The sequence below is a fragment of the Pavona decussata genome, unplaced genomic scaffold (assembly GCF_977016875.1).
Source record: "Pavona decussata unplaced genomic scaffold, jaPavDecu1.1 SCAFFOLD_180, whole genome shotgun sequence".
Taxonomy (NCBI): Eukaryota; Metazoa; Cnidaria; class Anthozoa; order Scleractinia; family Agariciidae; genus Pavona; species Pavona decussata.
The window spans coordinates 743448-764642 of record NW_028145590.1 but is presented as its reverse complement, the minus strand read 5'-3'; the positions used below and the strand labels follow the sequence as shown (position 1 = coordinate 764642).

The window sequence follows — 21195 nt, the reverse complement described above, 5'->3', positions numbered from 1 at the left end:
GAAACCATTGTCAACTTGAAATGCAAATTACACACCCAATTAAAAATTGCAAATAAAGTGCAAAGTGACTCTAGTCGAGCCAAACTTTTTGTATGACAATAACAATGTTTTTCTAATGCTAATTATTCGGTTATTTCGTACAATTTTTCGGAGTCTAATTCACATTTTAACTTAGCGCTGTTCCCCTTTTCAGTAAATGAAAAATCTGACCCGTATTAAATAGCTTAAGCAGTTCTTCAGATACAAAGATGTTCGTTCAAGGTTCATATGAACTACGTCCAAGAATAAACTAAGCAGTAACACAATTCTGAAGCTAACTTGCTGGTGAATATTGCGCTTGGGGTCATTAGGGTCATAACGCTATGTAATGTTTAAAACACGAGCAGCAGTGTTTTATCGGGATTTAAAACCACGAGGCGCAGCCGAGTGGTTTTAGACCCGATAAAACAAGTGCTGCGAGTTTTTTTCGAAGGGATTCAAAAACATTCCTGAAATAGTGTGTGTCAAGGGAGTTCATAACAATGATGCTTTTGTGAACGTTGGAAATTAGCATACGAGAAAAACATTAAACACCGCATACTATCTATAAATCTATAAAACAAATCTATAAAAATTTATAGCGGCAATGCACTTAGCTACCCAAAGCTAGTTGACAGGCATTCCACTCGGAAATAACGGAAACAAATAATCAAATTAAACATAACAGGTTAAAAATCCCACCTGACAGGAGGGAAACTAACTGGCTATAAACAAGAGTAGCCAAAGACGGGGCTTGAACCCAGGACCTCCGGATTTCAATTCCAGTGCCCTAAACCGCAGGACCACGCCGCCTCCGCATACTAATAAGGAGGAGGTAATATCGGGTTTTGAAACCACTGCACGTGATGTTTTATCGACCTTATGAATTATTAATGAGTTTTTGAAGGAGATATTGTGATGAACATCCGAGAACCACTGGCAGTTTCCTGCTGTATAACAGGAACAACAAAAATTTTAGGGGCAATGAAATTATCATCCCATTGGTTCGAGCGGAGGGATGACTGATTCCGCGCTCAGTTTCTGGAACTTGTAAAATATAAATCCTGCTCCCTATTAAATTATCAAAGTAAAGAAAATTAAGGTTTCTCGAATTGTACTGAGATTGCACTTACTAGGTTGAACCACGGTGAAAAGGATTATAAAACCTGTTCTTTGTTCAGTTTCGTCCGAATGGAATGTCATCACAGCGTAGTCTCCTCCAAGAAGAACTTCTTTCCCAGTTTCATTACCACAGTATTTACCAACTGTAACATTCTTGTCATCGACTGCCACAATCGTCAAATAGTCCCAGCTGCGAGAAAAATAACGTGTGTGATCTGTAATTCTTACGAGTAATGTATCTTGCTTAAAGGGACTATGTTACACCAGGCGCATGCGTGCGTTGTTGGCCCAACTTTTTCAAACACCGTCGGAGAGTTCAGGAAGCTGTTTTCATCTGATTGAATCGCGTTCATCTTCGGAAAGTTAGGTGAAATGTTTTATCATTTTACAAACATTTTTTATAGCTACAGAAGCTGATTGTGGTGATATTTTAAAAACTTTTTGTAATGGCGGAAAGCAAAAAACCTGCAACAAGTTGTACGAAAATTAGTCTTAACCGTACTCTACTGTGTTACGAGACAGATTTTAGAAGTCCAAAGGTTTGGTCCAACTGATTTTATTTCGTGAAGAAAGTTGAGGTTCTTACAGGACAGGATCAGAAGATCAGGGCTACAGCGTGTCTACAGTGTCTCCACAGAATGAGCTACAGTCTATCTACAGTGTTCTGCATTGTATCTACAGTGAATCTACAGAGTTTAAAGCAGCTATATTTATGTGAAATGCTAAAGTTAATTGGTTTTTCTAAAGATAAACGTTATTGTTATGCAAAACTAGGTGTTCGCAGCTGCGATGAGTCGGATCGTGAAAGGAATAAGAAATTAGATAGGGTTTCTTTGTTCGTGCAAAAATTTGGAAAACCTAAGATATCTGAAAGGCTGAATTCCAGTACAGCAATTCAAATCGCTAACCTGAAAGTAATCGAGTTTAACTAAGATCCTGTCGAAACAGATTTTGGTTTAAGGCTGAAAGAAGAGTAAAAATTCAACTGAAAATGATTGAGTTGGCATCAAAGAACCTTGAGGTGTGAAAGTGTGCGAGCGAAGCTAGAATTTAATGAAGCTCACCAAACTACTTATTATGCGAACTCTGGCTCAAAAGGTGTGAGAACGCGCGAGCTTAAAACAAACATCATTAAAGAAAGGCTATATCACTTTGCAATTTCACAACTGAAAACACCTTCCAAAGGAAATAATAACTTTTTAAAGACAAGTTTCCAGAGGTGGTGTATTCCCTAATTGAAAAGTTAATTTACCGAAAATACTAAGAACTCAGTTTCCATGAAGCAAAAATGTAATACAAGAAAGTGAATAAATATTTAGGCTTGAGCGAAGAATGAAACTAATGGAGTAAAATAAAGCTAAATGTTATCGTACGTCTACAACTGCGCATGTGCCCAAAGTTGAGCCAAAGTGCTTCTCATCAAGGCGTGCATACGCCTGGAGTGACCTGGTCCCTCTAAGTTATCGACCGGACACGCTTGGTGTCCTAAAGCTACAAGTGCAATAATAAAGTAAGTTGCAATAATCCCTAAAGGGATAGATGGCGCGTTTCAAAAGTGCCGTGCAAAAAAAAAAACAAACAATAAACAAATAAACCATATATTTAGAGTGTAACTAGTGCAAGTGAAGATTTGTGTTAAAACTTAAAAGCCACAGGTCAGTCAAGTAGATGGCATTAACGGCGGACTTGAAGCTGTTTGCCAGAGTAAGATTTAAAATCTTAGGTGGCAAAGAGTTCCTCTCGTCGATTGCTCGCGGCCAAAACCTCTGCTTACTTGCGTCACATGAAGATTTTACCCGAATAAATTAACGTGGATTAAAATTGTGAATCACTGAAATTGACTTATGTTGGATGTTGGGTGGAATTAAAATTGCTACATCTTTGTTATATGGGCACTGGTGTCACCTATTTTGAGTGTCACTATGAGTAGCCAAAAAACGTATTTGTTTCAAGGAAACCGTTAAAATAATGGTTGAGGTTTGTTAACAATAACAATATCAGTGCACAGAAACTGCTATTAATTATGTTCGGCTGCGGATGGCTAGGATGAAAGTGGACTGCAACTGACTTGAAAAATAAATGGCCAACGTTTTCAAGTTCTTCCTTTGTATTTTAGAGAAGTCGCTAAAACTGATTTTAGCTTGTTCTTCCGAGGTGAAAAACTTTGATATTTTCGTCCTGGTGTTGTAAGAGCAATTTCATGGTACAAAACGAGTTGTTTGTAAAACATTTGAACACTTTTCACGAAAAGTACAGCAAAATCGCCGTGGCAGTGCCTCTTTAACGCTTTGTAAAGCAGTTCCAGCCTTGCCAAAGCCTCCTGTGTTGCAGAGATGGTCGAGATAGCTAGTTAATCCTTTAACCCCTAATATCAAAGAACAAATTCTCTTGTCTAGTGACCATACTTTTCTTATAACAGTACTGGGGAGAAGTTATAAAAATTTTAAGAAAATTCATCTTGGGTGATCATATTCACCTTGATGCTGATAACTATTAGGGCTTAAAGGATTAAGACGCTGTCAAGTGCCAAATGCGTTGTTACTTACAGGCATATGCGAAAATAGGACTCTTCGATATGAAAATATTGAAAGGTAACTTTGAGCGCCATCTTTTGTTGGATTGGAATCTTGTACACGCAGTGGGTGTTGCTTGGGTAGTTGTTTGGGTATCTAGGACTTGCCAGTGTATTGTTTATCACAGATCCACATGCTGCCAAGCAAAGATCAAAGATAAAGTGTGTCATTGTCAAGAAAAAATCCATAAATACATGGAACAAGGCAGTTTTGAATCACTTACATTTCCTACAATTTTCTGACAATATATGTTTCTTTGAAATTTATCAGTTTATCACAAGACAATTCCGTGACTTCTGGGATCGCAAATAACATAATTATGCTCGGTCAGTGGTAGATTGAGCATGGAAGGGGGTTCAAAGTGCATAAAGAAAGTGCATATATATTGCATACCTATATATTGACAGTAAAATGAAATAATTTTTGACGTCCTTAAACTGTGTGCGACATGCACGATGGAAAGGTCAATTCTTAAGCTCATTTAAAATAACACATGAAGAAAAAACAAAGAAAATCACTACCGTGAAGGAGGCTTGAAACTGTGATCTTAATTATCATAAAATTTGGTGAACTTTTGCTTTGAATTTCTCAAAGAATTATTAATGGTTTGAGAAGCTTGTTTAAAAACCTCTTCTTAGCGTTTGGAAATCGGATGAAACACTCTTCCTGGTGTTTGATAAATTACTTCTCAAACTCATTAATAATTCATCAAGAGAAAACAAAGAAAATCACTAACGTGACCGTGGTTTGGATGTGTGATCCTAATTACCATAAAATTTTGCCAACTTAAGCCTTGAATTTCTCCAAGAATTATTGATCATTTGAGAAGCCATATCAAACACTCGAAAGTGTGTTTCATCAGATATCCAAACACCTCGAAGTCGTTTAAAAAAACTCGGCTGCGCCTCGTTTTTTCAACCTACTTCTCAGTGTTCGGATATCTGATGAAACACACCTTCTCGTGTTTAATATATCACTTGAAAAACAAAGACTTATTGATCGAAGAAGAATCAAAGTGGAGATTTCAAGTTACACGTTTCCTTTTGAGTGATTTCTACATTAATAGGCCTTATCACGGTTTTTGACGCCATTTTGACGAGTAGGCAACACGCCTTGAAATAACAATGTTTGTATGGAAATCCGATGTCAACTGATAATTTTCATAAAACGCTTCTGAAACATGAATTGGAAACTTTTGGCAATAGGAAAAGGATTAAAATATAATTGGAGGGATGTAGCTGTGCCAGAAAGCGTCCAGTCGTGTTTTGAACTTCCCATACATTTCCCTGTATTTTTTTCCCGCGAACTATTTTTAGTAGCAGTTCACGGCTGCTTCGCTATACAGGCAAATGTATGGAAAGTTCAAAACACGACTGGACGCTTTCTCAAAATTACTGCTACATCCCTCCATTTTTTTTCTTAAAATCCTTTCCCTAGTGCCAAAAGTTCCAATTCATGAATTTTTCAGAAGTGATGTTTCAAGAAAATTATTTGACATCGGATTTCCATGCAAACACTGTTATTTCAAGACGTGTTTGCCTACTCGTCAAAATGGTTTCGAAAACCGTGATAAGGCCTATCTGTTGCGCGATAATGATAAAGGGAGAAATGTATCACAAAAAAATCACAAAACATGTCTATTTTATGAAACAGCAGTCATGGTGACTATATTCTTTTACCCTGGCTGTTGAGGCTGACATGAGGAATAATAACTGAAGTTATCATCTCACCTTGGTCAGCAAGAACTTTGATATGGCCATTCCACAAAAGGACAAGCAAAACGAAAACTATTTTCATAACGTAGAAATATTTTTCCTCTTTGAGCATCACGACCATGGTGTACCTTGGCAAAATGAAATATTATTGCTGCGAAGAGAAAGGATAAAATGTACCATTGATATATATCATTTCATTTGTAGCCTTCCACTCTGCTTGCGTATTCTTCGTACGGGCAGGCGAAGAGATATTTTGAAAAATATTTTTTGTTGTTTATCTTAGGCATAATTTCGAATTTCGTCAGTAAACTAACGTTTTACCAAGGAAAGGATACAAATCTTAATGGTTTCAAGAAATATCGCAAATTAAAAACACTGAAATACTAAAGAACACTTTGAATTGAATATGCTACGTAAGTTTTGCATCCGGGGGTAAATGTTTTATTTCACGATAGGAAAAAACTTTTTAATTTCGAGAACGCAAGCCTTGATCATTTGATTTCATAATCCATCGAAGCAAAGAATTGATATCCGAAAAACCGAAATCCTTTTTGCGTCATCGCACCCCTGAAGTTCAAGTTGTTTTTGAAATCAGTTATATAATTCCTTAATCTTTGAGGTCTAAAACACAGACGGTCCTTACCTTTACTAATATTCTTCAAAAGGTATAGTCATGTATCTAAGGTTTGATCCACCTTTCCGCCTTACTCCCAGTCAGATAGGGAAAAGACTACATCACGTTTCTGAGTAAAGCAGAGAGATCAAGTCACCATCTGGCCAATTACTATGTTGATGACAGAGTATGTGAGGGTAACTCGGTACAATGATATATGTAACTTTGCACTGAATATACTTAATTTGGTGACTTTTTTGGAAGGGCCACCTTTGTCTTTCTTTAATTATGACCTTTTAAAAAATCTCTTGCGAAGTATTATATTCAAAACATCAATATTTCATCAATGGTACATTAAAGTTTGGTTTTGAGAGCAGTGAAAGAAGCAAGACTGAAGGCAAACAAGAAAAGGACAGTAACGAAAAATAATTTCTACTCCTGCGAAAATTTCTCACAATATTATGTAGTCTTGATTCGACTACAACTAGTCTTTTTTCTCTGCTCTCCCCCGCGGTTTATAAGAAATAGCGTCTTAAAACTTCAGACTAAAAGAAACGATTAGGTCGCATATGGCTATTGTTTCCTGAAAATCGTACACGACGTTAATTCTATTTACACTGAAGCTAAAGCCTTGAGGAAAAGGACCTTATGGTGCAACGGGTAAATTTCCTGAGAATCATGTTCTTCATTTCTTTATCCTGTTTCAAATTGGAAAAAAAAATTTACATGAAAATCATAATATGGGCCACATTACTCAAGTGGATTTGAAACAGACAAAGAAGACAAGCTTTGCGAAAACGAAAATTCAGTTACTATTCCATTGGTGTATTGAATTTATTTGTTTTAGAAGACTGTTTATCTTTTGTCTCGCCTTAAATGGCTGAGTAAAATAGCCCGTGATAGGCATTTTATCCGAAAGAACAATACTATATTTCATGATACATCAAAGCTAAGTTTAATACCTGAAACAATGGGTGATTACCATCATTTAGTTAAGGAAACCACCCGGATGGATTTTTTCCTTATAAATACGAAATGATTTAGCTTGTCTTAATAGAAGATGGATAACATGCAAAATGTATAAACATCAGTTGTAAATCCCAAAAGGAGTAATTAAAATGCATCGCTTTGACCAGAAGCTGATAATTTCAGAAGTACTCCAAATGGAATGATGCGTACCATTTGATTGTCCAACTGGAATTTCCGGTCATACTTGAAACGCATCTGCAGTTTGGCATCTTTTCTCTAGTTTCCACCATATGGCAATAATTATTTATTAACAGAAGTTTCGAACTAAAGGAAATTATCTGTTCACCTTGTGACTAATAAATTGTACGTTAACTTAGAGCATTCACCTTGAAGCTAAAACCACTACAAAAAGGCTTGCATTGTGTGGTGAGAAAGTGGGTCTTCATCATCCTGTGCGTAAAACAGGATTGTTTCGTTATAGCAATAAAAAAAATACACAAATGCAGGGATAATGAAAGATAATTTTTCTACTACTATACTGTTGTACGTAAAAGGACATCTGGAAGGGCTTTGTTCATAATCAATCGCGTTAGAACGTTTTCATTCGATTGTCGTAAAACCAAACCCAAACTAATTACTCTGGCCAATCATGTCAGATGTAAATAGCGCAATGAACCAATCAGAACTCGAAGCAAATACGCGCGAGGCACGATTGGTTTTTGTTTTGCTTCTTATTGGTTGAAAAAGTGGCGCAAGTTTCGCTAACCAATCACAGAGCGAAGTAAGGCAAAACCAAAGCAATTACCAAATTACTTTCGACACTCAACTGAAAAGCGTTCTATGCATATAAATGAAGACAAATACGCCGAGGGAAGTGACACGACAAAATGAATCAGGAGACTGACTCATTTCCTTGGCTACTTTCAGTAGCTGTTGCTCGAGTTACTTGCTGAAGCCACCTGTAAAACGAAAGACACGTAGCATTGAAATTAATTAATCTAGCTTTTATTAAGGACGGTGCCTACTAATACAGAGGTATTTTTGTGCAGTTTATAACTGTGAAGACCGCCCGCATGCTTCCTCCTTAGCTTTTGTAATCACGGTCCCTTTCACGACTGTATCTAATCAGAACACAGATGCGCCAATAACTGATGACGGATCCCCTGGGGTAAGGCCATCTATACGGAAGCCTACGACAACTCCCTTTTCTCCAGCGTACACTCAAACAGCGATGCCGACCTTACAGTGTTAGTCAGACGTGACTCGTATAAATCAGCAAAATTAATTTTTAAAAATGGTGTCCCAGAACCGGCGCTACACATAGAAACGGCCACTTCTTTGAAACCTTTGTTTTTATTGAATTTAACCGAATCGAGGCTCTAAAAATGGAATTGATTAATAGAGCCAAAAAAATTATTTAAAAATGTGTCCCAGAACCGGCGTTACACACAGAAACGACTACTTCTGTCAAACCTTTGTTTTTACTTAATTTAACCGAATTGAGGATCTAAAAATGAAGTTGATTATTAAAGGCGGGGGTCTACATGAAAGCCGTTTCACGCCGCTTAAAATCGGTTTAACCGAAATATCTCATTCGCGTTTCAAGCGATACAAAAACCCTATGCTCATTACACAAGTCAATGTTTTGGGCTGTTTTGTAAATTTTTGGGTGATTTTTAGGTATATTTGGGAGGAGATAGTTTTTCTCAAAAGAGTAGTAAAATTAAGAGGAATAAGAAATATTGAAGATTTAGTGAAGTTTTAAAACTAGAATGTGTAGTTAATAATTAATAGACGGATACCAAGTTAGTCCACTAGCAGCCTGGGGTGCTCTTGCGTGGGTATCAACTGTCTGTTAGTGTTCCAAAAATCTTTTTTTTTTCTTCTATCCCTTCCTCAAACCTCTGAAAATTCCATCCAAATTCACGTGTACTCCCACTTTAATGGACCCATAAATGAGTAAAATTAATTCACAAAAAGGTGTCCCAGAACCGGTGTTGTTCATGTGTGTCAATTAATAAGCCCTGCATCAAAAAATCGTATGCAAAGCGGCCTTAGCACTGCCAGAAGGTACTCCAATCTCTTTTAACACAGTACTCTGACATCATTAGTGCTGAAGATTCAACACCTATCGCGCCCATTTTGGGGCTCGTCTGCAAATCCTAACTTCCTCTTTCCCATATATGTTGCTAGCTAATCTAAAGCAGAGCTAAGACAATAAATTGGTTCTAAAGACGTCTTCGAATAGCTTTTGATTAAAGTGTTGGCGGCTGTTGCGAAATACTCGGTGAAAGCTTACAGTAATTAAGAAAAATTGCCCTCTGTTTCGACCAATCAGTATTCAGTAATTTTGCCCTCTATGTCAAGGTGTAAAACTCGAGGATGATGCGTGTTAGCACTTTTTCGCACAATTTCTTGTTGACGGCTTCACCAGTTAACGGACTTTTATAAGTTGACCTCGGAGACAAGCTGCTTCAGGTAGGAAATAAGTCATTCATTGGCTTCACTAAGCGAGTCCACTGTTATCGCAGATGAAAATGTTTTGTTGTGACTTTAAAAGGTGGCCGAGAGCCGCTCAAACCGACAGCAAACTAGTTTTCAGATTATAAAAACTGCCGTCTTTTCTCCTCAATGAAACGTAAAACTTTAATAGAGACTTTTATTCAACTCGTTTACTTCCAAGCTTTCAAAATTTGTCTTAAATTCGTTTCGTTGGTGAAGCCATTATGTAAAGTTAAGAAAATTTTGCCCGAGTTTAATTTGTTGTTTTCATTTTAAGCTTATATTGGTATCGACATCGACAACATTTCCACTTCAATTGTTTCGGAACTGCATTTTCGTTCATCGTACTTCCTCAGAAATATCAGCAGATCGCTCAACGCTCATTTTGAAAATTAGTGCTCCCGCTTTAATCCCCCCGCGCCAGGTGAAAAGGATTATAAGAAAAAAATTGGAGGGATGCAGCTGTGCCAGAAAGCATCCAGTCGTATTTTGAACTTTCCATACAATTGTCTGATAACGAACCAGCCGTGAACTGCTACTAAAAAAAGTTCGCGGGAAAAAAATACACGCAGGGAAATGTATGGAAACTTTAAAACACGACTGGGCGCTTTCTGGCGTAGCTACATACCTCCAATTTTTTTTTCTTAAAATCCTTTTCCTAGTGCCAAAAGTTTCCAATTCATGAATTTTTCGGAAGCGATGTTTTATGACAATTATTTGGCATCGGATTTCCATAGAAACACTGTTATTTCAAGCCTGTTTGCCTACTCGTCAAAATGGCGTCGAAAACTGTGATAAGGCCTATTCCAACGCTTGATCTAGCTTTGAGATACCGGTGCGGTGCTTTACCATCTAAGCTACAAAGACAACTGGGAGCTTTTCATTTCGTGAATTCGAAATAGGTAAAGAGCCCGATTGAAGTGTGTAACAGGGGCTTTTGAGGAATTTGGCTCTGTATCTAAGCGAGAGCTGCCCTGCTACCCACCGGGATCTTTTACATCAAGTGGACCAGATCTTCTTCACAAGAACATAGCGTTTATTGAAGATCGTGACTCATTCTCTTACAGGCAGAACTCAAAAGCTTTGATTGAAAAGATATTGCGGAGATCACCGTTTGCTGAATACATTTCAAACGTGGTGGAAACCGAAACAGGAGCCATACATTCGACACAAGGTTCGTAGCATATTGAAAACTGTGCAGAAAAGTTAGGATTCACAAGGGCACATGGAAATTTTAGTGTACAAAGAAAAATTGTTTTTGTAGTCACCAACGAGCAATAATCGAAGAAAAGTGTTTTATACGATAGAATAGAATTCCTCAGGGCGTTGTGCGATATCGTATGGGTTACAAACATGTTTGGAACTTTACAGGATTTTACAGGATTTACAGAAAAGACAGCTACATCACGCTGAAATTCAGAATGAAATCGCAGCCTTGCGCGAGCAAAATTTTAGTGGCGAACGACGAAAGTGGCAAGTCAAATTGAAAATGTAAACAGGCACAAGTGTGCATGAATTCTAGACCGTTTAAAGCAAATGCTTTGTCCATTTTTTTTTTTTTTTTTTTTTTTTTTTTTTTTTTTTGCTTTGTAGCTCGAATGATTGAAGCGCCTTAAGAAGCATGTCTTCGTACGCGGATTCACAATCGGCTCAGATTGCCATAACAACAGTGCATTCCGTACTGGCCATCTTAAACATCAGCGGAAACAGTTTGGTGTGTGCTGTCATAATCAAGAACCACGATATGAGGTATAGCAGTAGGAGACTACGTCGACACAAGTTATTTAAACCAAATGTATCTCGATGCGATCACATGACGATTTCTTTGTGTCGTCACGCAACGCTGGAGAGGAGCGTTGCGTGACGACGCAAGACGCGAAATTACCGTTATCACAGTTCACAAATAAACTCACTTAGGCCTAGTTTATACGTCGCGCTACAGTCGAATTTAATTCAGACGAATTTAATTTAAGGTCCCAAAAGCAATTAAATTCGACGATAGCGCAACGTCTAAAACGAATTAAATTCGTCTGGCCCCAGTTGTTCAAAGGCCGGATAACTTTGTCCAGTGGATAAGTCACTATCCAACATGCAGTTTCAATCTGTGCAATGATTTCAGTATTTCGTCGTGTACAAGCGAATATGCACACTCTAACCACAGTCTAGTTTAGGAGTGAACGAAAACCTTGGACAACGTTTAACGTGAAGTATATTTTAGACCCCGAATAGTGCCTTATCCTGCGGATAAAGTTAACGGGCCTTTGAACAACTGGGGCCTGGTAAAAACCAAAACGGATAAAATATCGATAACGCATCTTCAGTTTAAACGTCGCACTAGCGTCGCGTCGAATGAAATGCATACATTTTTTAAATGTATTTCAAACTTATTTTAACGAGCCCACAGCGAGTGGACCCGTGGCGACCAGAAACACTGCATTTGGGAAGAGAATTAAATTCGACCGTATTAATTTCGACGCATAAAACCACGCCACGATTTTTGTCGACGGAACGACGAATTTATCCATTAAAGTCGTCTGAATTAAATTCGACTGTAGCGCGACTTATAAACTAGGCTTAGTATTCATAACTAAAAAGTTGAGCTATTCATACACAGAGCGGAACGGGATCCGTAAAGGCTTAAAGATAAACGACAAAACTAACTAGTTGTTGATTATTCCTATTGAATACTCTAGAAAACGCAATTACAGAGCGGAACTCGTTACATGAATATTCATTTGAAACGAAACCTATTTACTATGAAGTTGATTAACCTTATTTAAGTCTAAGAAGATAATTTAAAAATATTTCCTTGCATAGCTATTGTCGGTTTTTCTAATGGGCCTTATCACGGTTTTCGACGCCATTTTGACGAGTAGGCAAACAGGCTCGAAATGACAGTGTTTGGAAATCCGATGTCAAATAATTTTCATAAAACATCACTTCTGAAAAATTCATGAATTGGAGACTTTTGGCACTAGGAAAAGGATTTTAAGAAAAAAATTGGACGGATGTAGCTGCGCCAGAAAGCGTCCAGTCGTGTTTTGAACTTTCCATACATTTGTCTGTTAGCGAACCAGCCGTGAACTGCTCTGAAAATAGCTCGCGGGAAAAAAATACAGGAAGATGTATGGAAAGTTCAAAACACGACTGGACGCTTTCTGGCACAGCTACATCCCTCCAAATTTTTTCTTAAAATCCTTTTCCTAGTGCCAAAAGTTTTCAATTCATGAATTTTTCAGAAGCGATGTTTTATGACAATTGTTTGACATCGGATTTCCATAGAAACACTGTTATTTCGAGCCTGTTTGCCTACTCGTCAAAATGGCGACGAAAACCGCGATAAGACCTATTATTTTCCCTTTAGTAACGAGCATGACAACGTTTTCAAGATCTTTTTGCACAACTTGGCAAATTATTGAAATGAGCTAAAACAAAAACTAAGGTTACCATTGCTCTTACTAATTGAACGATATATGATAGGACCAATAATAACACAACCTTAAGCCACAAAATGTACTTGTATAATAATGAAACATTCCCTATGAATTCGAATACAAGTACGATAAATATCGACCGAAATTTCTTTAACATACGCCTTCTCTTAAAAACTCGACGTCCACGTCGAGCAATAAGTAACTAAACTTGTTGTCAAACGGCTGACAGGGTAATAATAATTGCCTGGTGTCGATATGCTAAATATTGTTTATTTTTTTATACGCACTCAACTGTCCAAACATAATTTGTCAATCTACAACGAAAAGGCCAAAAGTACACAAATTCAATAATTATGTGGTTTTCCTTCCTAACGCAATCACAGTATGGTGTAATACAGATATGCTGGGGCGATGGGCACAATATTCGCTGAGTCAAAATGTTATTTCTGGTCCTGAACGATAAGATATTTTCGGTAGTCTAATGCCCCATTTACACCAAGGCTTAAACACGTTTGAACGCTGTTTAGTTAAACACAGTTTAAAATTGTTTCCTTCACAAAAGCTGCTTTCGGATATTTTTGTCGACTGCAGATTTACTGTAAATGAAAGCATAAGTTAAAGTTTACTTGAATCCCATGTCAAAGCCAATGGTTCAGCTTTCTGTTACCAATTTTCATTTTTTTCAAACCTAGCCTGTGAACCCGGATAGAGCGAAGGAAACGGCGAAGGAAAAGGCCGCGACCGAAGCGAGCCGAGTGAAGCTGGCCGAGGGGGGCACTGGGGAGAGGGGAGGCTACGCCGCCCCCTTCCTCCCCCCCAGTTCCTCCTCGGCCAGCTCCCCTCTCGGCACAGTTTCCCCCCGGCTCGCTTCGCTCGCGGTGTTTTCTTTCGTCCTATCCCCAACCGTAGCCTGTTCACAGGCTATTCAAACCTGGTTTAATTGAACATGTTTTGTTTGTGTGAATAGGGCTTAACGGTTTAATAAAACGAAAACCTATTCCATTCAGAACACATTTAGTGACTGTATTATTGAAGCTACAAACACACATGCGAAGCCCCGAGTCACAATGAACCATTCTTGGCTTATCTGACAATTTGTTTCGAGCACAATTGTGGCGTCATAAAACACGTGACTACTACATCTAAGCCTTTCGGAGCTTAAAGTTCCTCTAATACTTCGATTATAAACTTATGGCCACTCTGGGAAATTAATAAATATTGACTTAAAAGATGGCTAGTTTTATTTTAACTTCTCGGGAAGTCTCAAGTAAAGAATGAGTCCGCTTAAGACGGTCATTCAAATGACGCGTCCTTGATTCATCTCGATATTGTTATATAATTGGTTGGCATTTATGAGAAATGTATTTTAGAATTGGTTCATGCTTAGCGTGCGTATATCGAGTTATGGATGCACGTGGAAAGTTTGTAGAGCACGAGAGAAGCGTAAGAGTTGCTCGAGGCGTAGCCGAGAGCAACTATAGCTTCTTGAGTGCTCTCCAAACTTCCCAAGTGCATCCATAACCCGATATACGCACAGCTAAAAGCATGAACCAATTCTTTTATAACATAGTGGAAATAAAGTAAATGATTCCTGGAAAACAGGTTTTGTTCCTGATTAATTACAAAATTCTCTGTACAAAAGAAAAGGGGTGAAAGCGGTTTCTCAAATCGGTTTAATCTTAACGTTTCATTAAACTTCGACAAGCTCTTATAAATATACATTTTTTATGGTGTTGTCTCTCTGTAAAAAGTTTTTTTATAACATAGCGCGCGCATGCTTCCCCCATCTGACTTGCACACGTCATCGGATGGACGCCTGTTGAGAAATGTACCATGATGACGCCAATAGGAATTAGATTAGAATGCACGCGCGCTATGTTTTTAACTACTTTATCTCTTTCATGGTTGTGGATGTTCCACAGAGGGGTTTTCAATTAAATGTTGTTAAACCAAATTAAATTAATTACCCTGGCAAATCACTATACACCCCAGACGCAAACAGCGCAATCAACCAATCGCGATTCGAAGCAAAACATGTAACCGGCGCCAAGCGTGGGAAAACGCTTGTTGGAAAGGCACGATTGGTTTGAGTTTTGTCTCATTTAAACATTCAATCACGGTGCGTGGTAAAGCAAACCTAAACAAAACCGGAATTGCTTTTGCCACTTAATTGAAAACCGCTCTAATACAGGTTTAAAACTAATAATAATAATCAAAGATTAGGGAGTGTGTTCGATGATCTTGATCCCAGGCTTTCTCTCCTTTGCAAAGTTGGTGATGATTTCATCTGCCCCTGCAAAAATCTGCAGGGGATGCCAGATACGCGTCATTCAATGTTGTCTCATACAATCCAATCCTTTCTGTATTTTGAGTTCGTCCTTTCTATGTCGAACGCAATTAAATCAATTGTTTTTTTTATTTTTTATGTTAATCTCAACTTCATTACTTTTCCACAGAACATCAATAAATTACCTACTTATCAACCTGGCTGTCGCTGACATGACTTTAGCCATATTTTTTGCGCCACGGTACATTTTTATACACACTTTCACGCACCCTGATGGAATGACTGGCAAAGTACTCTGTCTATTGGTAACAGGAGGTAACCTGGCCTGGGTCGGAAGTGGCGCATCAGTGTTCACTCTGGTTGCCATAGCAATTGAGCGGTACAATGCTGTGATTCATCCCCTTGGAAGCAAGCTTGAACTTACCAACCGCAAACTAAAGGTACGCTTAAAATTTCTGTCAGCCGTAGAAAAGCCAAAATATCAGGCGTCAACCATAAATGCCTCCACCCCAATGAGACCCTCTTAACACGCCGTTACATCTGTGTCGGAATGTTTAGAAATACCGCTTCTCCGTTAAATCATTTTCGACTTCTTGCTATGAACTTAATTTACTGCTATAAGTGTAACAATTTAAAACCAGCTTGAGAGAAATGTCCATCAGCTTAAGGGGGACTAACTTAACTACAGAGCAAGAGGTGTTTCTAAGGGTTTTTTTTACGGATGGTATTTTGTCGTACTATGTTTTGTAGTGATTTTTGTTGCTAGATTGGTGGAATGCATTAGGAAAGTACGGACTTTAAAAAATTGTTATAAAATAGGCAGGGTCAAGCAAGCACAGTGATTGGTCAAACTGAGTTTTAAAAGTTCTGTATAGCTCCACAATGCACGAAGCATACGTATGGTGCGTGCATTATAATTGTACATATGCACGGAGCACACGTCAGATTTTTTGCCTGTGAAAATCTGAGAAATTCAGCGACAGACCGCCATTATGGCCGAGCAATTTCCCTCGTTTGACTGCGGTTTCGAGTTTCTTAATGATATTGCAAACACTAATTAACCGATGGTTATCGAGCTCTGAGGTTGTATCTGTCCAAGTTCAATCCAAAGTGCGAAGCTCTCTTTCAGCACCCTCGGCGCGACTGGACCGAAGCAAACGGCGCCGTGCAAACCGTCTGGTACGAAAATCGCCCGCTCGGTGTTAACACTCTGGGCAGTGCGATGAAAGAGATCAGCGAAAAGGCAGTACTGTCCACCGTCTACACAAATCATTGTGTTCGGGCAACAGCGATAACCTTGTGGTCAGAAGCCGGCTTGGCAGATCGGAACATTTGCCACATTTCGGGCCACAGAAACCCGAGCAGTCCATCGTCAACTCAGCTGAGAAATTGCAGTGGTGCTCTGTCATATGCTCTAACAGGATCCATTCAGACAACACAGATGCAGCAGATGTCTTCCCAACAATTCCAGTCCGTTTCTTCTCGACAACCAGGAGAAATGTCATCCACAGTTGTAGAATCACACCGATCAACATCCTCCAACACCGCAGTGATTCACAGTGAAATGCTGGGTGGCATGTTCAATTCGTGCACTATAAGTTTGGTTCAAATAAACTTGAATCTCCTTCAATCCACAGAAAAGTGAAGTATTTGAACTTTATCTTGTTGTCGTTTAGCTTTTTCAAGAACTTTTTGCTTCAAATGATTCTCGTCACATATGAACGATACAAAACGTTTTTCATTGGTTTTCTGTCAAATTTTGAACCAATAACATTGCGTCCGACGTGTAAGGAGAAAGTTGATGTTGATTCATTAAAATTTGCAGTTGTCTGAGGAGTTGCGACTGTTTATATTTTATAAAAGAAATAAAAAAAACTTGTTCCTCGTGCATTGTTGAGTTATATAAGCACTTGGGAATTTTTAAGAACACTCGAGAGGAGCAGAAAATTCCCAAGTGCTTATATAACTCAACAATGCAAACGGTGCGTTTTTTATTTCTTTATTATTACGCGCAAGTAACTAGTGCCCATTGTCAATTGCGCATGCGCATCACAGAGAAAAAATCACTGAAACTCGGGAAAAAAGGTAGTAAAGTTCCAAAAAATTTCACGAGTCAAGGTATTCCAGTCTTTATAAAATGACGCTTGCATTTACTGTTTTTAGAAATAACATAACTTTTACTGACGAAATTGGATTAATACATATTATTATGACGTCATAAATTCTAAAACTTACATTTACATTGCTTTCAGATTTACACAGTAACACTCGCATCATTTATAAATAAATATGAAACATGTTCAACATAGTAATACTAGTATATATTCTACATTCTAATTCCAGGTCATCATACCTTGCTCTTGGATCTTTGGAGTGGTTATGATGATCCCAGAGTTCCTAACCAAGGACTTTGATGACAACAAACATTGGTGCACTGCAATATATCCCAAGGAATGGATGCCCAAAGCCTATAGTATGACTTGGTTTCTTGTCATGGCATTATTTCCAGTTTCACTTATGGTTGTTCTGTACTCCAGGATCATATCTGACCTGTGGTGCAAACGTGAAGAATCCGATGGAATGAATTTTCGACAACAGGTTTGAAAAGGGTTCATACTAGTGAGATGTTGGATCTTTTATTCCTTAATCCATCCAGCCAGCCAGCCATCCATCCATGCATCAGTTCATTCATTCATTCATTCATTCATTCATTCATTCATTCATTCATCCATCCATCCATCCATCCATCCATCCATCCATCCATCCATCCATCCATTCATCCATTCATTCATTCATTCATTCATTCATTCATTCATTCATTCATTCATTCATTCATTCATTCATTCAGTTCATTCATCCATCCATCCATCCATCCATCCATTCATTCATGCATTCATTCATTCATTCATTCATTCATTCATCTATCCATCCATCCATCCATCCATCCATTCATTCATTCATTCATTCATTCATTCATTCATTCATTCATTCATTCATTCATTCATTCATTCATTCATTCATTCATTCATTTATTCATTCATTCAGTTTATTCATTCATCCATCCATCCATTCATTCATTCATTCATTCATTCATTCAGTTCATTCATCCATCCATCCATCCATCCATCCATTCATTCATGCATTCATTCATTCATTCATTCATTCATTCATTCATTCATTCATTCATCTATCCATCCATCCATCCATTCATTCATTCATTCATTCATTCATTCATTCATTCATTCATTCATTCATTCATTCATTTATTCATTCATTCAGTTCATTCATTCATTCATTCATTCATTCATTCATTCATTTTACTACTACTGTTACTGCTTCTAATATTTACTAAAAGCGGAGCTCCACAATATTCCTTTTCAATAGCTAGCATTTATCTAAGTCTGCTAATTGTATGAACATAAATAACCTTACAAATCCCTCATCCTTTCTGGAGTTATTTACTTCCACTATTATTAATAATCATAATAGCAGTACTTTATTAACTTGAGTTGCAATTATATGTATTATAACATAGAGGGCAAAAATACTGAATGCTGGTTGGAAAGTACTCGCTCCTGATTGCCTAAGCACGCCATTTCTACATTAAGTTTGTTTCTTCATTTTACTACCAAAAACAACGAGGTTTTTCAGGTTTTTTGGAGTTTGACTTTTTAAGCCGGGTTGTTTGTGCCAAAAATACCAAGAAATCAGTTGCTACAGCTATAAAGGAATCCCTAACGGTGACTTTTCGTGTCCTCCAAGAAACAGCAAAATAAAGCTAAAACTTGGATTGGATTTGTTTGGTTGTAAAAACTGAAATCATTCATGTCAACCAAGCGTTTTCACCACGCTACGGCTTCTTTCAACCAACGATTACCTAGACATAACAGTGCCCTCCCTTGCTGGGAGGAAAGGCGCAGGCGAAATTCAGTGGAAAAAATTACAGTTAAAACTTCTCCTTGCGACCACCTCTCGTAAGCGACCAACCCTCTTGGGCCACCACTTTTCCAAAATACCAAAATTTTCCCATTCAAATCACTATGGTTGGCACTTCTCGTAGGCGATCGCGACCACTTTTTTGAAACGAAAGTTTGCAATTTTCTTTTCACGGTTTTTAACCTCCCGTAAGCGACCACCTCATAGCTATTCCCTGTCGGAAGTTGGACAATTTGCCTTTGTAACGTTATCACATGTACATTCCCGAAATAAACTTGTCCCATTTACCGTATTAGATATTTTATCATGGCAAACCATCCACTTGGATACTAAAATTCTTTGGCAATATAGTTTTGGAAAGTTGTAAAACGTTTCCGTGGCTACTAAATGTCTGGAGTCACCTTATGCTAATTAGCGTAAAATTTGGACCCCTTTTGGTCTGAACTCCCGTAAGAGACCACCAAGGCTTGACACTTTGGGTGGTCGCTTGCGGGAGGTTTGACTGTACTTCTTCGCATCCACCGTTTTCTACTTTTATCGATTTGTGCTCGTGTGATTTTCAAGCGGTAGAAAGCTTCACACCGCATGTAAATCAATTAAACTTAATTGATGCCTAACGTTTGGTTTAATCGTTAATAGTTTGCTCAGGAATTAAACTTGTATTTACTCTTAATTACATCTTTATAACAATTATCAACGTTTCTCGATTTGTCTGTTTTGTATGCTAAGAAAGAGGAAAATTGTTGGTTTTGCTATCGCGTTAGAGATGAATGCATTGAAGAGAATTTTGCCCTCTATGTTATACTGAAACACGTAGTCGCAATGAGTCCTTGTGGAATTAAGGATTAATTTTCGCTTGTAGTTTCAAAGTTTAAGCAAATTGCCCACCTCGGGCAATTTGGGAAAACTTTGAAAATACGTGTACACGTAAAATAACAAGTAATCCTTAATTCTACCCACCTTCATGCGATAACACATACAAATTGAAAAAAATGAAGTTGGCAATAGCTTCTTTCAAAAACTTATGTAATCGATAGAAATCTATGAATTTTTTAAAAAAGTCTATAAAAATCTAAAAAGCCTGAATTTCTCAGGAATAAAGTAATTTTCTAAGTTTGTTTCTATGTTCCGTGCTAGCTACTTTGGCAATAAATCTAACAAACATATATAAATATTGATTGTGGGTTGTTTCAATTTTCAGGGCGTGTTGAAGTTACGAAAGCGAGTCACCTTGATGGCTGTTGCCGTCAGTGTCATATTTGCAGTGTGTTGGTTAACTGACTCTATTAACTACATGCTGAGTATTTATGCCTCAACGGCCACTTTTGGTGACGTAACATACATAGTGACCTCTATAATGATTATGTTCAATTCTGCTATCAACCCCATTGTGTATGGTCTGGTGAACGAACGATTCAGAGAGAAGATAAAACGAATGACGTGCCGCAATTATCGCTCATCAACTAAAAGGATTTCCCCTGAAGGGGGACCCCAGGGGTTGACAAAAATGGTTAGTAGAACCATCCACCTGACCCAGGAAACATGAAAAAGATACAAAGCGAGACCTACGTATGGCGAAGAGCTTACTTTTACTTCATGACCTAAAACAATGAAAACGACGACAATGGAAAACATTTGATCAAAACTCATTAATAATTCATAAGCCCATTGACCTATCAAATGGTCGATAATACATCACATGCAGCGATTTTATATCGATTAACCTCCTCCTTATTAGTATGAGGTGTTTTTCTCATATGCTAATTTCCAACGTTCATAGAAGCATAATTGTTATGAACTCTATTGACACACGCTTGTCCAGGAATGTTTTTGAAGCCGCTCAAAAAACTCGCAGCACGTGTTTTATCGGGTCTAAAACCACTCGGCTGCGCCTCGACAAGTAGTAGTAAACCTTTATTTAACTAGGGTGATCTCGTCAGAATACAAAAAGTATATCTGTTATCAATAGGAGATTAAAACTAATAAAAAAATACAAGATAAATAATAAGACAACTAAGTAACTATA

The 21195-nt window shown here is 37.9% G+C and overlaps 2 protein-coding genes across 2 annotated transcripts in view; one reads left to right on the top strand and one right to left on the bottom strand.

The window, feature by feature from the left end:
• Window positions 1–6173, bottom strand: part of LOC146463122 (CUB domain-containing protein 2-like) — a 48342-nt gene extending 42169 nt beyond the window's left edge. The window contains exons 1-4 of the mRNA XM_085084736.1: window positions 6072–6173; window positions 5444–5579; window positions 3687–3849; window positions 1137–1330 (exon numbers count right to left, since the gene is read on the bottom strand). Coding sequence (XP_084940862.1) covers window positions 1137–1330; window positions 3687–3849; window positions 5444–5549 — 463 coding nt within the window. The 5' untranslated portion in view covers window positions 5550–5579; window positions 6072–6173. The remainder of the gene's footprint in view (window positions 1–1136; window positions 1331–3686; window positions 3850–5443; window positions 5580–6071) is intronic.
• A 3277-nt stretch (window positions 6174–9450) lies between these two features.
• LOC146463121 (neuropeptide FF receptor 2-like) lies at window positions 9451–20877 on the top strand. Its single transcript, XM_085084749.1, has 5 exons — window positions 9451–9488; window positions 11106–11261; window positions 15403–15673; window positions 17577–17831; window positions 20371–20877. Exons 2-5 carry the CDS (start codon window positions 11134–11136, stop codon window positions 20713–20715), a joined length of 999 nt encoding a protein of 332 aa, XP_084940875.1. The 5' UTR covers window positions 9451–9488; window positions 11106–11133; the 3' UTR covers window positions 20716–20877.
• Window positions 20878–21195: the final 318 nt, after the last annotated feature.

Bases quoted from the DNA above. Each gene is read 5' to 3' on its own strand.
- LOC146463121 (XM_085084749.1), top strand. From the start codon at position 11,134: ATGTCTTCGTACGCGGATTCACAATCGGCTCAGATTGCCATAACAACA. The intron at 11,262-15,402 runs GTATAGCAGTAG...ACTTTTCCACAG, and splicing joins ATCAAGAACCACGATATGAG to AACATCAATAAATTACCTAC. The intron at 17,832-20,370 runs GTTTGAAAAGGG...TTCAATTTTCAG, and splicing joins GAATGAATTTTCGACAACAG to GGCGTGTTGAAGTTACGAAA.